At 43.0% G+C, this 17285-nt stretch overlaps 1 protein-coding gene across 2 annotated transcripts in view; it reads left to right on the top strand.

Moving 5' to 3' along the window:
• Positions 1 to 17285, top strand: part of LOC134345279 (chloride channel protein 2-like) — a 556059-nt gene that overhangs the window by 509138 nt on the left and 29636 nt on the right. For both annotated transcript variants that reach the window (XM_063045696.1, XM_063045695.1), the window contains one exon: positions 9928 to 9966. In XM_063045696.1, coding sequence (XP_062901766.1) covers positions 9928 to 9966 — 39 coding nt within the window. The remainder of the gene's footprint in view (positions 1 to 9927; positions 9967 to 17285) is intronic.

Here is a 17285-nt window from a genome sequence, read left to right as displayed (position 1 = left end):
AGTTCTGAATAAAATCCTGCCTATAGCTTCCTCACTTTTCCATGCAGCACAAAATCTCCCTTTTTTTTATTTCTCTTTCCCAGTTCTGATAGAAAGTCACTCAATTGAAACTTTAACTTTGTTTCCCGTTCCATAGATGTTTCCCCAAACGACTGGATGTTTCGAGCATTTTCCGTTTTAAACCTAAATTGATCCGTGCCTGATATGGACATTTTGGGCCAAATAGCATCCTCCTCAATTCTGTGGCAGGAGTTTTATTTTCATTGGGTAGACTAGATATTCATTGGATTTCTGGGAGGAGGCAGCTGAGTAGGCTTCAGCTTGCCTGTAGACTTGTTGTCAGTGTAGGAATTTGGATTAGGCTCTCCTTAATACTAAGGCATTTCTTTAGTGTGGTTGTAGGAAGTGTAATGGAATGAATCTTTATCAGGAATGTTGTAGGTTGTCTGCTGGCAGCATAAACATTTACAATGAGTAGAGAGAAGCCTGTTGGTTAAACAATAGATTGTCCTTGTAAGGATTTACAGCAGATGAAGTTCTGAAAAATTGCAATCAAAAATTACCACAATGTAAAATTTTGTTTCCTTTGAATTCTATAGTAGTCAAAATGAGTAATACTAGTAAATGGAGAATAAGTGAAACTTACCCCAAATACATTCTGGACTGATTATAAAAAAAACCATCCTCCATTAGGTCAAATTTCATTTTAATTGGATTCATTCTGAATTATTTGCTGGAATGTATTTCTCAAAAATTGGATTAAATGTGCCATCTTTCCTTTTATTTGTGGATAGCGCCCTTTCCTAATCAAAGATTAAATGCTTATATCTTACTGCTCAGCTCTTGACAATACAAATCAGTAGATTAAAGTTTAGATTTGATAACTCATAATTCTTTACATTAATTCCTATAATCATTGCATCCTTTTGGCAGCAAGCATCAGACCTCCATTATGTACATTTTTTTGAATTGTAAATTGTAAATATTATGGTAATGGCTTTCACCTGCTTCCACATGGAACATCTGTGATGCTTTGTATAATAAATAGTCTCTTTTTATAGTCACATTCATTGATCCCTTTCATGATAAGATTAGATTAGAAATGAATTACTGGAGCTCCCACCTTTAGTTCTCAGCTACCTGTTTCTTGTCTCACTCCAGTCTTTCCCAGGTGGCCATCTTGAGCTGGTACACGATTTTAGTTAGCTGCTTAACTCCAGACTATTCCTCTTTCTCTCCATCCATTTTGTTTATTACCAGCACAGTACTGTTTCAGAGTAGGCATTTTTCTCCTCCTGTTGTCAGTCACTTGAAGGTTCATCTCCAATTCAATCCTCGATTGGGCACTCTGCCATTGACAAATTGTCTTGAACCACACCACTATCCATTCTCCTCTTATCCCATCTGCTCTGTGATTTGACCTCACTTTAAAGACTCGATATGCTCTGTTTCCTTTCATGTTTCTTCTGTCACCCTTGTCATTCTCACACTGTTGTCTGCTTCTTCTGCAGTACCACGGGTGGCTTTGCTTTCAAGTACTATTCCCCGTCCTTTGAGTCATTGAGCACTACAGTTCAGAAACAGGCCCTCTGGCCCACCTGGTCCATGCCGAACTATTGTCCTGCCTTGTCCAACCAACCTACACCTGGATCATAGCTCCCCCATAAACCTCCTATCCATGTACTTATCCAAACTGCAGTTGAAAATTGGACCTCAATCCACACACTCTCTACCCTCTGAGTGAGGAAGTTCCCCCTCAAGTATTTAACCTTTGACCTCTAGTTGTAGTCTCACCCAACCTTAGTGGAAAAAGCCTGCTTGCATTTACCTTATCAATGCCCCTCATAATTTTGCATACCTCTATCAAAATTCTCCTCATTCTCCTACACTCCAGGGAATAAAGTCCAAACCTATTTCACCTTTTTCCTATAACTCAGCTCCTCAAGTCCCGGCAACATACTTTAAATTTTGTCCGCACTCTTTCAGTCTGATTGATAATTCATTTTCCATGCTCCACGATATTGATTAACAACCTCCCTGATTTTAAAAACACCCCTCTGAAAGTTTATAAAATGTATCTTGAACTCTTCCTGCAACTTTCAGTATTTCCCCTTTGTAGGCCATTCAAGTCTCATTTTTCCACCTGCCTGAGGTGTCCTCCTGACATTATTCAGGTATCATCGTGAACTTTTGAAGATGTATCCACTCCGTCTGCAGGACTGAGCTAAAAACAAAGCTGGTCTCATTGCTTAGCCCTGTAAAACTTCTCAGGATTTGCTACAAGCTTCTTCATGGGGCGAGAATATTCCGTTTGTAGTTTTATGAGCTGTGTAGGTGATTTCCCAGCCGTGTGCTGCTTCATGAACCAGGTTGTCTGTCAGAGATGAGGTTATAGAGCTGTGGGCAATTGTGTAGTTACAGCCACTCCAAATTAAAATCAAAGTTTAGAACTAACCTCCCACAGAAACCTTGAGGGTTTAATAATTCTGCCACTTATTCTTTCAATTTGATGCTGAAATGATAATACCTTTGAGAATTCACTTCTAATTGCAGAGAAGAAATAGTATCTGTCATTGGGCTCCAGGTTTGATGGGTACATGTATTGCTAAAAAAAATCTATTCTGATGTTGGTTTCATGTACTTGGGAAGACTGTTATAAAATCACATCATAGATCAATACAGCACAGGAACAGGCCCACAATGTCTATGCCAAACACAGTGCCAAATTAAACTAATTCTCTACATGATCCATATTCATCCTTCCCTGCATATCGATGTGTATGTCAAACAATCTCTTACATGCCACTATCAATATCTGCTCCCTTCCACTCCCCCTGGCAGCCTACTCCAGGCTGCTGTTGCTCTGAGTGAAAAGAAACTTGCCCCACTCATCTCCTTTAGACAATCCTCCTCACATCTTAAGTGCACTCCTTCAGTACTTGACATGTCTTGTGTCTGCTCTTGGAGAAAGGGATTCCTCCATCTCTGTCTTTTATAATATTAAAAACTTTGGCACTCCAGAGAAAACAACCCAGATTTGTCAAATCTCTCCTTATCCTCTCATATGGGCAGCATCCTGATAAAACTCTTCTGCAGCCTTTCCAAAGCCCGTATAATGGGATGACCAGAAAGTCACACAAAAATTTTATGTAACTGCAACATGGCTTCCTTATATGCCCAGCCCCGACCAGTGAAGGCAAACGTGCCAAATGCCATCTTTGTCACCATGGCCAATTTCACTGAGCTATTGACATGGACCCCAAGGTCCTCTGTACATCAGCGCTACTAAGGATCCTCCCATTATCTGCATACCTTTTGCTTACTTTTGTTGCAACGAACGAGATGAATCCAAACGCAGGACACAGGCACGGAGATCGAGTTAGGATGCAGACGCGGGCGTGAGCATTGAGCAGCAAACAGGAGAGAGTGCAGGAAAGCAGGAGGCAGGCAGAACTTATCTTGACACAGAGCGTAGAAAGGAAAGCGGCAGACGAAACTTTTCTTAGCACAGAGAGACGGAGTTACACAGGTAAACCTCGGTGCTGAAGTAGAACTTAGAATACTTATCTTGACACAGAGAGACTGAGTTTCACAGGTAAATCTTGAAACTGGAGTAGAACTTAGAAAACTTATCTTGACACAGAGAGACTGAGTTTCACAGGTAAATCTCGGTACTGAAGCAAAATGTAGAACACACAATCCTAAGCGGCTGGGAAACGTTAATTTCCACACTGGCAAAACCAACGATCTGGCAACTAGTGGGTGCAAAGCCGGGGTTCTTATGCTGCAGGTCTTGATGAAAACCAGCTGTGCCGCCATCAAAGGAGATTAGGAGAAAATGGGGAATTAATGGCCGGAACCATGACTACTTTAGTCTTCCTAAGGTGATACACCTCACACTTGCATGGATTAAACTCTGACATTTCTCCACCTATATCTATAACTGATCTATATTCTGCTGTATCCTTTGATAGTCCTCTCCACTCTCCATAACTCCACCCATCTTTGTGTCCTCGGCAAACTTACTAACCTACCCATCTACATTTTCGTCTGAGTCATCTAGGCAAATAAAAGATGTTGCATTTTGGGAGGTCAAATGAAAGGAGAAAGAATACTGTTAATGGTAGACCCCTTAATAGCACCGAGGTACAGAGGAAAGTCCATAGTTTGTTGAAAGTGGCTAAGATAGTAAAGAAAGCATATGTTCACTTGCCTTCATTGGTAGGGGTGTTGAGCATCAAAGTAAGGAAGATTCATGCTGCCGCAAAATAAAACTTTAATTAGACTGCACTTGAGTTATTGCCTGCCATTCCAATCGCCCTATAATGGGAAGTATGTAGAGAGTGTAGAAAGAGTACAGAAGTTTACCAGGAGCCTTAAATAGAGGGTATGAGCTAGAAGGAAAGATTTGGCAAACTTGGTTCGTTCTCACGGGGGTTCCTAACCTGGGGACTACAGACCCCTTGCTTAATGGTATTGGTCCATGGCATAAAAAAAGGTTGGGAACCCCTGTGAGCATAAAAGGTTGAGAGCAAACATGATAGTCGTTTTACAAATGGTGAGAGGCATAGATAGGATAGGCAGACAGGTTCCTTTCCCCATCGTTGAAATGTCAAACACCAGAGGACATGCTCTTATTGATTAGAGAGAGGAAGTTTAAACGTGACGTGTGTGTATGCAGAGAATGGTAGGTACCTGGATTAGGCTACCAGAGATTGTGGTGGAATCAGGGAGCTTGATTTTCTTTAACAGGCTTTTAAATGGATATGCAAAGGAAGGGAATGGACAGATATGAATGATAGACGGGACATTTAAAATAATTGATACTAATGTCAGCACAAAATTGTGGGCTGTCCTATGCTGTACTGTTCTATGTATTAGATATTCAATATAAGAGATATGGGGAAGGAGTATTCTCCCATTCTTCCGGGCAGACCCTAGAGCATTAGTATTTAATTGTTTCTGAAATGATACCAGAGTCTCAGTAACCACTTTGCTACGTATTACGCATTTTTTATGTGAAACTTTTATCGCTGTTGGTCACAACCTTTCATAGTTTGAGCCTCTCCAGCTTGGTGTTATTTGCAAATTAACAGCCAGTGAGTGACCTTCACAGTTTTCTATATAGCTTGCTGACCTGCTCACCTTCATTAACTAATTTAATCCTAGCAGAACTGAGAGTGCCAGATGTCTCAGTTTTACCTTCCAAGTCAAATCGTTGACCTCAGAGACTAGCCTCATGACTCTTCTCTGCACACCATGCAGAATTTGCATTTTACGAGGCCAGAAATGAACTCGGCAGTGTGATTTCATCCTAAACAAAACTGCCTCATATTCCAGAACATCTTTTCCATTCAGCTAGCCATTCTTTATTGAATGTTCTTTTGTATTAAATAATTTCACCTGAATTATTTCATCTGTCATTCTGCATAGTCTCTGAAATGAGAAGATCTAGACTAGTACATCTTACAGCTGACTTCACTCTCACCTTTTTTCTTGTCTGCTCACCGGCGGCACATGCTGTCAGAAGTTTCTGATGGTGCTAATCAAGTCTTTTGTTTCTCTGGCCCCTCCACTGACAACAATATCATCTTCCTCTTTTTGCGTTTTGATGCATTTCTCTGTTCTCTGCCCTCCCCTGAACCATATAAACCATATAACAATTACAGCACGGAAACAGGCCATCTCGGCCCTTCTAGTCTGTGCCGAGGGACCTTGACACTATAGTTTGCCTTCAGGATACTTACATACAGGCAGGATAAACGGCAGAGCCTGATCACATCTCCCAAGCTCATTCACATATTTGCCATATCCACTGGTCATCATTGTCACTGCACCACCTCAGCCTCTCTTCATTAATCACTTCTTACTGGATCACTGTCCTTCTGTTCCCTCAGGTCACAACATCGCTTACACCCCATTATAGTGTCCATAGGCTTTTGAGTGTTGCTATTTTCAAAGCAAGTAGCAGAGGAAGATCTGTTGTAGAACATCCTTAAGTAGGGGCAGTGAACTCTCACTTAATCATCAGTGAGTGGTACACAAGTACCTAAATATGCAAGTTGATCCTTTTGGTTAAAGTCTATCACGTTCTCTTCACATTCAAATGTATTACCATCGCTGGATCCCCTGCCATCCTGGGCTCACAAATGACCAGAATCTTGCATGGATCCAATGTAATTGCTATATTACAGCAAGCCATTTCCTATTATTAACAATGCTTTTCTAATATCTGTGGAACGTAAGAGTATGATGAAATATTGTCCTCTTGACAGGATCAGTACTGCTGCAACATACTAGAAAATTCATATCATCAAGGGTAAGCCAACCAGCTTCATTGGCGACCCATCCATCACTTTAAAGTTCCTTTCCTCCACTATTAGCACAGTGTGTGCTGGCTACAAACCCAGTGTTTTATGAGCAACAGCAACTGCTAAACCAATGGTCTCCACAAAGGCAGCTGGCAGCAAGAGAACACTGCTGCTGACAGGTTCCTCCCCAGCTTGGATAAATGTCTGATGGTACTCCCTTGTTGGGACACAGTGAACCGCAGAGTTAGCGTGGTTTCAGAAGGCAAGTATACTCCCCATCGGCTTTGCAATTGTTGCCATGTTGAGCATGTTAATAGATGATATTGCTGTTCATCTTCCACTAAAGAATGAAAATAATTATCATCCCTCAATCTGCCACAGAACCCATTTTACCTTCTCATCTGCTAAGTATCTCCAACTGTGCTTTATCAGAGCTAATGAACACACGTCTGAAGCATTCCAACATTCCAACCCATCCTCATACAAAGAATCAAGACTAAAATCATTTGATTAATCATGCACTCCCTTAGCATCAAATTTACGTATGACTTTTGCCAGTTTTATTGCTTTTACTTATCAGATTCAGCCACTCTGGTGAGCGCCTTGTCTATTGCATCGGAGGGAACTGCAGAAGGCATTGAAAGATGGATTCATGCAGTTGTGGGCCTAGTTAATAGTCTGGCCTCAGACAGCATCATCTTTCCACAGTGACAGAACTCTGTGCCAAATAATGGAAAAGAGAAAGAGCACTGGCTGGGAGACAGTGATGAAATTCTTAATGCTGATAATGTGAGAGAGGACTTTGATTTATATCAAAGAGCTCCCCACAGGAGCAGTCCTTGGCAGCTCTGGAAACCCGTAGAGTGGTGTATTAGAATGTCACCCCATCTTCAAAGCCCCTTTGTACACGGCTATCCAACACCAGTATGAACCCCCTGCAGCTGCTAATCCTGAAGTAGTTTCACGTTCAAATTCAGTTTATTGTCATTCAGCCATACCCATGTGTACCACTAAACAAAACAGCGTTCCTCCAGCCCAAATTGCACAACACAGTACATGCAACTCACACACAATGCATAAAGTAATGTATGACAAAAAAATTAACAAATAGTAAGGTGCATATACAACACAGGTTTAAAAAGTAAACAGTATAGCGCTACAGGTGCTTCATACGTGATGAGGTCTGCATGGTGGCGGGGGGTTCAGTTGTCTTCTGGCCTGGGGGAAGAAGCTGTTTCCCATCCTGATAGTTAATGGCCTGCCCCTGCCTTGTAACATACGCAGTGAGGTGAGGGCATGACAAGTTCCTGTGGATGTAGATGAGTGTCACACAGTGTGTAGCTCAACAATGCAAGCGGTTTTTGGGGGCTATGTAAAGTAATCGGAGTGTACTGAAATCAGCTGTACACTTAAACTAGCAGGCACAGGATCCTAACTCGGATGAGATGAAGTTTGCAACATAGAAACCCAATGCATGTCGATGGGAGTAAGCAGGTTAAATGGTTTGGTGTGCTCCAAATGGGCCACCTGACCTGTTTCTGAGCTGTGCTTTTCTATAACCCTTGGCTTTTGATTAAAGATGGATTAATTAATTTCAAGGTGGCAAAAGAAGAATTAGTATTCTGAACTAAGAAGCACTTAGTAATTTTGAACAAAAACCCTTGAGTTTAGTTCCTTGCAGCAGTCCTTTTTTTTTGTTGTTCTCTCATGATGACAAAAGAAGGTGAGTTTTCCACTAACTGCTCTGTGTTTGATTTGGACTTCAGTCCAGTGATTCTTCCTTGTGTTTTCATTGTAAGGCAAGCAGTCTGAGTAACTTATGGACAAACATTGGTGTGAAGTGTCATATACGGCGAACGTTCAATTGTTTATCCCTTATGGTAATACACATTACTCCAAAGATCAAACAAGATAGTTCTGCTGTTGCCTTCAATGGCAGCAGGCATCCTTTCGTCAGACTATGAATGGAGGCTAAAATTTACATATGGTTTGATTTATCCTGCACTAGCTGTTTTGTTGACTGACTGTAAACCTGTTGGACATTTGGGAATGTAATACTATAGTGTAATTAGTTAAAATTAAATGTGATACAGGATTTTTTAAAATCAAAACTGCTTTTTGAAATTAAATTCTTGAACTGCTTAGTAATTTGGATGTTTGGTTGATCGCCGAGCTCGGCAAAATGTCTGCAGACATTTTGGCTTTAATCGAGAAGCCGTCATCAGTGTGTAGTTGAGGGTGTTGTCTCCTCAGAGTGCAGCTTATATACTCTGGGGTCCCGAATGGATTACTGGCATTTTGTTGATTGTTGACTTCGTTATTTCTCTTTTCTCTATAAGGATTCATATACTAGATCTATGTCATAGGTAATCTCAGGATCTGGACAACGAAGGAAACACTTCCAAGCGACTTTCCTCAAAGCTAGCCAGTCAGAATCTTCTACTGCTAAACTGCTCAGTGTTTTGAACCAGCCAACCAGATCACAACATCTAATTGGTATTCGTTAGGACCCTGGAGCAGTACATAAGCTGGCATTCTGAGGAGACAACACCCTCAACTATGCACTGATGATGGCTTCTTGATTGGAGCTGAAATGTCTGCACACATTTTGCCAAGCTCGGCAATCAACCAAACTTCCAAATAGCCAACCTGAGCTACCAATATTCCGCAATATTTCAAACTGCATAGTAGTTGTTAGGCTTTTGGATGAATCATGAAACTTTCTGGGGTGACATTTCTGGTGTTCTACTAAACTTTGCGGTTCAATAATTACAGCTAAAAGTTGAAGAGCAGTAATTCCTACTACACATCCCTCAAATCTTGCTCATTTTGCCAAATGCTGATATTAGAAATGTATTCACTAATTTGCAAGGAAATGCAGGTGTCACCCTATCCCAGAAACAAGGGATTGGCTCTTTGGAGTTGGGAGGTGAGAGGTGGGTAATGTCGAGATCCAGAAGGATCCAATGCAAAAGGTGAATTTTTAAGTTAAACTGAATGAATGAATAAACGTTACCAAACAGGTGCACTGGCAAGTCTTACACGTGGCATCTCTGTACATGTGCTTCAGACATGCAGAAGGTGCAGTAGCAATATAGAAGTCTATGCACTCAGGTAGTTCTGGATTTTACATTCAGATGGTCCTGAATTCCTTTAAAAATTCTGTTTTTATGGAAATTGTGCATTCAAGTGTGGAAATGCAGGGTTCTTGGGAGAATCCTACAAAAAATTGCGTAGTTATTCTGGTAGTGCTAGCCAGTGTTTATCCCATTGGAAATTTAAAAGAAATTGACTAGTCATTATCACTCTGCCGTATGAGATTACAATTAGATTTAGTTGGCAAAATCCTAGATTATGTTTTACTTACCATAATAATTTGTGAATTGTCTGTCACTTTATTTCATTTGGAATGTGTGGTAATCATTGCTTAGGATGTACACCTGTGGGTGAATTCATGGACAATTTGTTGTGCATTTCCTTCTAAATTTATCAAGCTTGTTTTTAATTTGAGCATTTCTGAATTGGATGTTCAGCTACAAGCATGGGCATATTGTAATTTACATGTATAAAAGTAGTAAATATTAAAAAATATTAATTGATTTTATTTTTGGGTTAGGATCCATATGCAATTGAAGATGACATGACAACATCAGAGGTAAACCAGCTTTCTTTCGAATTTTAAACTTGTTTATAATTTTGTCCACATTTCACTTAATAAAATTAGTAAATGATATAATTCATTCACTAAATTATCTTTCTCAGATGTATTTTTTCTGCCATGTTTATGTAATGTTATGATGTTCTCTAACCATATTTGAAACATTTCAATAAATTGCTCAGGGGTTTGCTTAATGAAAATACAAGCTTAATTAACTTAGACTCCGATATCCAGACATCCAGAATATTGCGGAAGCCTAGATGAATTTTCCACCACTTGGTACACAAGCTGTAAAAGAACAAGATTACAAAGATCAAGACAGGCAATGACAAACTTATCCTTTGCTAATTTTATTAAGAGCGAAACATGTGCATCGAAAGGATAAAGAAAATGCAACCTTTCCAATACAATCAATCAGGGCTAGAATGGCTGTCTGTATTATTGGATTGCAGCCTAGTAAAGCAGGGAAAATTGTGCAGGATCAATATAAAGGATTTGTTTGATATGTCCATTTATGCTCGCTCTTGTATGATCAATGACAACGTACTTTTAACAACAACATTAGATTCATAGTGTAATGCAGCATGGAGACAGGCGCTGTAGCCTAACTGGCCCCTGCCAACCACAGCAACCTCCCTGCTGTCTGAGTTAGGCCCATAACCCTCCAATCTCTCTCCTCCCTGTATCCATCCAAATGTCTCTTAAATGTTACATTGTACCCTCCTCGACCACTTCCTTCGGTAGTTTGTTCCTGCTACTCACTACACTCTGTGTAAAGGAGTTACCTCTCAGGTCTCTTTTAAATCTCTCTCCTCCTATCTTGTATCCATGCGCTCTAGTCTTGGACTCCCCAGCCTGGGGAAAAGACTATGATCTTATCTATAGCACTCGTGATTTTATAAACCTCTGAAGTCACCCTTCTTTCTCCTGCCCACCACAAATTAAAGATCCAGCTGATCAGCCTCACTCTATAACCTAGACCCTCCAGTCCAGGCTGCATCCTGATAAATCTCTTCTGTCCCCTCTCCAGCTTCACATTGCCTTTCCTATAACAGGGTGACCAAAACCGTACACAATATTCCAGGGGACCTCACCGTGTCCTCACCAATTAGCTGAACTCTGAAACGCGCGCTTGTTCCTCAACACACACAAAATGCTGGAGGAACTCAGCAGGCAAGGCAGCATCTATGGAAAATGTAATGATGCAGCTCTATAAAACTCTGGTGAGGCCACACTTGGAGTACTGTGTCCAGTTCTGGTCACTTCACTATAGGAAGGATGTGGAAGCATTGGAAAGGGTGCAGAGGAGGTTTACCAGGATGCTGCCTGGTTTAGAAAGTATGCATAATGATCAGAGATTAAGGGAGCTAGGGCTTTACTCTTTGGAGAGAAGGAGGATGAGAGGAGACATGATAGAGGTGTACAAGATAATAAGAGGAATAGATAGAGTGGATAGCCAGCGCCTCTTCCCCAGGGCACCACTGCTCAATACAAGAGGACATGGCTTTAAGGTAAGGGGTGGGAAGTTCAAGGGGGATATTAGAGGAGGTTTTTTACTCAGAGAGTGGTTGGTGCGTGGAATGCACTGCCTGAGTCAGTGGTGGAGGCAGATACACTAGTGAAGTTTAAGAGACTACTAGACAGGTATATGGAGGAATCTAAGGTGGGGGCTTATATGGGAGGCAGGGTTTGAGGGTCGGCACAACATTGTGGGCCAAAGGGCCTGTACCGTGCTGTAATATTCTATATTCTATGTTCTATTAAAAGAGGACAGTCGACATACCGGGCCAAAACCCTTCGGCAGCACTGGAGAAAAAAAAGCTGAGGAGTAGATTTAAAAGGTGGGGGAGGGAGAGAGAAACACCGGGTGATAGGTGAAACCTGGAGGGGGAGGGATGAAGTAAAGAGCTGGGAAGTTGATTGGTGAAAGAGACAGAAGGCCATGGAAGAAAGAAAAGTGGGGAGGAGCGCCAGAGGGAGGTGATGGGCAGGCAAGGAGATAAGGTAAGAGACGGAAAAAGGAGATGGGAAATGATGAAGGAGAGGGGGGTTGGGGGGCATTACCGGAAGTTTGAGAAATCGATGTTCATGCTATCAGGCTGGAGGCTACCCAAACAGAATATTTGTTCCTCCGTCCTTAAGGTGGCCTCATCACGGCAATGGAGGAGGCCATGGATGGACATATCGGAATGGGAAGTGGAATTAAAATGGGTGGCCACTGGGAGATTGTGCTTTTTCTGGTGGACGGAGCATAGATGGTCAGCGAAACGGTCTTCCAGTCTACGTCAGATTTGACCGATATACAGGAGGCCATACCGGGAGCAACAGACATAGTATATGATCCCAACAGACTCACAGAAGTGTCGCCTCACCTGGAGGGAGGAGGTGTAGCACTTTTTCCACTTGCAAGGTTAAGTGGCAGGAGGGAGATCAGTGGGGAGGGACGAATGGACAAGGGAGTCGCGTAGGGAGCAATCCCTGCGGAAAGTGGTAAGTATGTGGGAAGTGGGGGGGGGGGGGCGTCCTCAATCACATTTTATTTACTTGCACATAAGAAGAACAACACAGCACTATCAGCACGAAGAAATACCATATTTATATAGAGTTGACTCGCAGTCGTAGTCATAGTCATACTTTATTGATCCCGGGGGAAATTGGTTTTCGTTACAGTTGCACCATAATAATAAATAGTAATAGAAAAATAGTAATAAATAGTTAAATAGTAATATGTAAATTAAGCCAGTAAATTATGAAATAAGTCCAGGACCAGCCTATCGGCTCAGGGTGTCTGACCCTCCAAGGGAGGAGCTGTAAAGTTTGATGGCCACAGGCAGGAATGACTTCCTATGACGCTCTGTGCTGCATCTCGGTGGAATGAGTCTCTGGCTGAATGTACTCCTGTGCCCACCCAGTACATTATGTAGTGGATGGGAGGCATTAACCAAGATGGCATGCAACTTAGACAGCATCCTCTTTTCAGACACCACCGTGAGAGAGTCCAGTTCCATCCCCACAACATCATTGGCCTTATGAATGAGTTTGTTGATTCTGTTGGTGACTGCTACCCTCCGCCTGCTGCCTAATGACCAATTGGTAAATAGTCAATGCCACACACAAAATGCTGGAGGAACCCAGCAGCCCAGGCAGCATCTATAGAAAAGAGCATACGGTTGACTTTTTGGGCCAAGACCCTTTAGTCCTTTCTTCGAAGGCCTGACTTGCCTGGGTTGACTGCATACTATCTGTAAACTATCCTTACCTGGACATTACCTTAACCCTTGCTATAACTTCCACAACCAGCGACCTGCATAACTGCAATATCATGTCCCTACTCCTAAACTTAACTACCTTGTCTCCATTGCTAGTCTTCAGCGATCATATCCTATCTTCCACATGTTTCAATTGGTGCAAAAGCAAAATTTTGCTGCACATAATTTGCACCAAGAAGACTAGATTCATGCAGTGCAAGAGCATTGGCACCTTATTTGGCTAATGCAGCAATGTATTTGCTAATTAATTTTCTTTGGTTTTCATATCCTAAACAATTGGAGGCAAGTAGATTCAGCCAGAATGTAATTTCAACAAGATCTGAGAAGCCTCTTTGGATTGTCACTTCCATACAGGGTTGGTGCATTCAAAATGAGTGAATTTGTAATGAAGTAGTGTGCTAAATTCTGCTAAGAAGATTGCAACAACTAACTTAATGCTGACATAGCTGTCATTCCTTCTGAAATCTTCATTTCACTCATTCCCCCACTTTCTTTTTCACTTTCCTTCCATACAGTAGTTAAAATGTGACTTTCTAATAAATCTTCCCATGCTTAATTGCAAGGTTTAGAATCAAGCATCTTATGACAGCAACCATGTACTTTGTGAGTGGCTGTTGGTGCAGTGGACAATTCCCGTTCATGTGCCACTGATTAGAAAATCCAGGCATAAAGATGAATTTATCTTAATCGTTGCTAAAATGACCAGTTTTACAAAATGCCCTTTGCCTTTTTATGAAGTCATAAGATTATCTGCCCGAAAGCCCTGAAAGCAGGTCCCTGAATGCTGAAGTCTTTTTAAGATTATTATTATTAAGGTGAATTAAGATTTCTTTCCCCTGAAGCCACCATCTCCATTAAGGTAATTAATTCCACCTCCCTGTCAAATTCCTTTGAGGATTTTACCTTTAGGTGAGTTGCTTGTCAAAAAGATTAGATAACAAGTGGGAAGTGTTGTGGGACTAATATCATTTCCTTTGTAAAGCCCTGCTTTTTAATGATCTCTTAACTGCAAGATAATGGAATATATGGAACACTAAAAAACAGGAGCAGGAGCCGCTCAGGTCACCAGGCTCCGCAAGCCTGCCTTCCATTCAATAGGAACATGGCTGATTATAAGCAACACACACAAAAGTTGCTGGTGAACGCAGCAGGCCAGGCAGCATCTATAGGAAGAGGTACAGTCGACGTTTCGGGCCGAGACCCTTCGTCAGGACTAACTGAAAGAAGAGCTAGTAAGAGATTTGAAAGTAGGAGGGGGAAGGGGAGATCCGAAATGACAGGAGAAGACAGGAGGGGGAGGGATGGAGCCAAGAGCTGGACAGTTGATTGGCAAAAGGGATATGAGAGGATCATGGGACAGGAGGCCTAGGGAGAAAGAAAAAGGGGAGGGGGGAAACCAGAGGACGGGCAGGGGGTATAGTGAGGGGGGCAGAGGGAGAAAAAGGAGAGAGAGAGAAAAAGAATGTGTGTATATAAATAAATAAGTAACGGATGGGGTACGACGGGGAGGTGGGGCATTAGCGGAAGTTTGAGAAGTTACAAGGGGGAGGTGGGGCACACATTCTTTTTCTCTCTCTCCTTTTTCTCCCTCTGTCCCTCTCACTATACCCCTTGCCCATCCTCTGAGCTTCCCCCCTCCCCCTTTTCTTTCTCCCTGGGCCTCCTGTCCCATGATCCTCTCGTATCCCTTTTGTCAATCACCTGTCCAGCTCTCGGCTCCATCTCTCCCCCTCCTGTCTTCACCTATCATTTTTGATCTCCCCCTCCCACTTTCAAATCTCTTACTAGCTCTTCTTTCAGTTAGTCCTGACAAAGGGTCTCGGCCCGAAACGTCAACTGTACCTCTTCCTATAGATGCTGCCTGGCCTGCTGCATTCACCAGCAACTTTTATGTGTGTTGCTTGAAATTCCAGCATCTGCAGATTTCCTCATGTTTGCATGGTTGATTATAGTCCATGTCCTGAGCGTTTAGTTATTTCTTTGAATATTAACTCTAGCATCGTATTGACGAGAGCTCAGCGATGCCCAAGGGCAGAGGGAGAGGCACAGACACAGTATGAACAGCTCACTGGACTTTAAAAAGAACTGTACTGAACCAAGGAAAATAATAACTGCAAGACGAACAGGGCTGCTAACTAAAAACCCTCAAACAATCCAAAACCTATTGCCATCACTGCTGCTCGAAAGCAGTAGCCTAGAGATAAACCAATACCGCTTCTTTAACAGTGTCGATCAAAATCACTAATCCCCTTTCTCAGAACATGGACTAACGTAAGCAAGGAGCTCTCTCGTCGCCGTGCTTCAATCAAAACTTGACAAGACTGAACCAAAAGAAAGAAAGTTAAATGAAATTACAAAGGAACCCTAATTGGCTGGAATGTGTGCATTCTCATGTGCATGATTGCTGTGTTATTTCAGCTGCCTGCCTGCCTGCCTGCCTGCAAGAGCGCCCAGATTCCCAGCAGTGTCCGTGACTGTGACTGAATCCACGCCCCCCACCTCCAGCCACAGATCCCAAGGCACCAGAGGCCTGTGCCTGCTGGAAGTCCTGAATGAAAGACGTCCAGGATGTGTCAAGCCGGAACCCAAGAACGTTCCTCTGGGCCACACTCCTCCCAATCAACATGCGACTGGACATCCAGGAAGATGCCAGGATGCACCACACAGAACAGACCAGGATCCATCCACCAAGCATGGAGTTGGGGGTGGGGTGGGGAAGGTGGTGGTGACTGGTGCAAGCGGAGGAGTAGTCACTGGCATGAGCTGGCAAACATGGGTGAATCTTCGTGGATGATGCTAGTCACACACAGCTTAGAGGAGGCTTTGTTAACAGCCTTCTCTACTACGAATGGTCCCGCGTAGCATATGGTCAACTTGCAGCTCTCTACGCTCAGTGGATGATCTCTGGATGCCAGCCAGACTTATTCCCCTGGTTTGAGAAGCCTCACCTGCCTTTGGAGCTGATCAGCAGGCTGGGCATATTGTTTCTGTGTTTGCAGCAGAGACGATCTGGCTCATCTCCATGTGCGCTTGTAGCAATGGACCAATGGTTTAGCAGCAGGGACTCGGGCATCCATCTCTTGGCCAGGAAAGAGAGGTGGCTAGAATCCCTTTTGGCATTCAGAGTGGGGGTATGCCAGTGCAGGACAACTAGAGGTTATTGCGGGTAACCTCCGCCCAAACTGCTGGGAACTCCGGGTCATGGGGTTGGAAGAGTCAGTGCAGCATAGAATTGTCTCCAGCTCCTGACTCACTCTCAGTCTGGCTGTTAGATTGGGGGTGGGAAACTGACGAGAGGCCGGCCGTAGCTCTCAAAGGAGAACAGAAAGCTTTCCTAAAACGGGACATGACCTTTGTCATTGATCAGACACTGTGTCCTGATCGTGCAGTCCGATCTTGTACTGAACCACGAGGGTGGCAACCTCACGAGTTGACAGGAACTTGGGAAGAGCAACAAAGTGGTCAGCTTTAGAGAACTGGTCCACAATTACCTGAATGGTAGTGTTCCCATCTGACAGAGGCAGACCAGTAATGAAGTCCATCAAGGGATAGGACCAGGGGCAATAAGGCACAGGCAATGGGCAGAGCAGACCATCAAGGTGCTGATGTGATGTCTTGTTCTGAGCAAAACATTGCACAGGCAGAGACAAAGTCATGGACATCTTTGGACATAGATAGGCATCAAAATCATCTCCCTGTAAATTGCATGCTCCATCGAATCCCCCGGCGGCCAACCTGATGGGAAGAGAGGCCCTACTCCAATGCTCTGGGGCACACAGCAGCAGGGACAAACAGCTGGTTGGGACATCCCCATCTGGGCCTAGATCTGACTGTTGGGCAGCCTTCATCTCTGTTTCCATTCCCCTAATCATCGGAGCAGCTAGGAATGTGCGGGAAGGATGGACTCTGGATTGAGGTTGTCCTCAGAGATATCAAGTTGGTGGGAGATTGCTTCGGCCTTGATATTCTTGCTGCCAGGGAGGTAGAGGGGGGTAAAATTAAACCAGGCGAAGAAGAGAGCCCAACAGGCTTGACTGGAGTTAAGTC

The sequence above is a fragment of the Mobula hypostoma genome, chromosome 4 (genome assembly GCF_963921235.1).
Source record: "Mobula hypostoma chromosome 4, sMobHyp1.1, whole genome shotgun sequence".
NCBI classification, from domain to species: domain Eukaryota; kingdom Metazoa; phylum Chordata; class Chondrichthyes; order Myliobatiformes; family Myliobatidae; genus Mobula; species Mobula hypostoma.
This window is presented reverse-complemented; position numbering and strand designations above follow the sequence as displayed.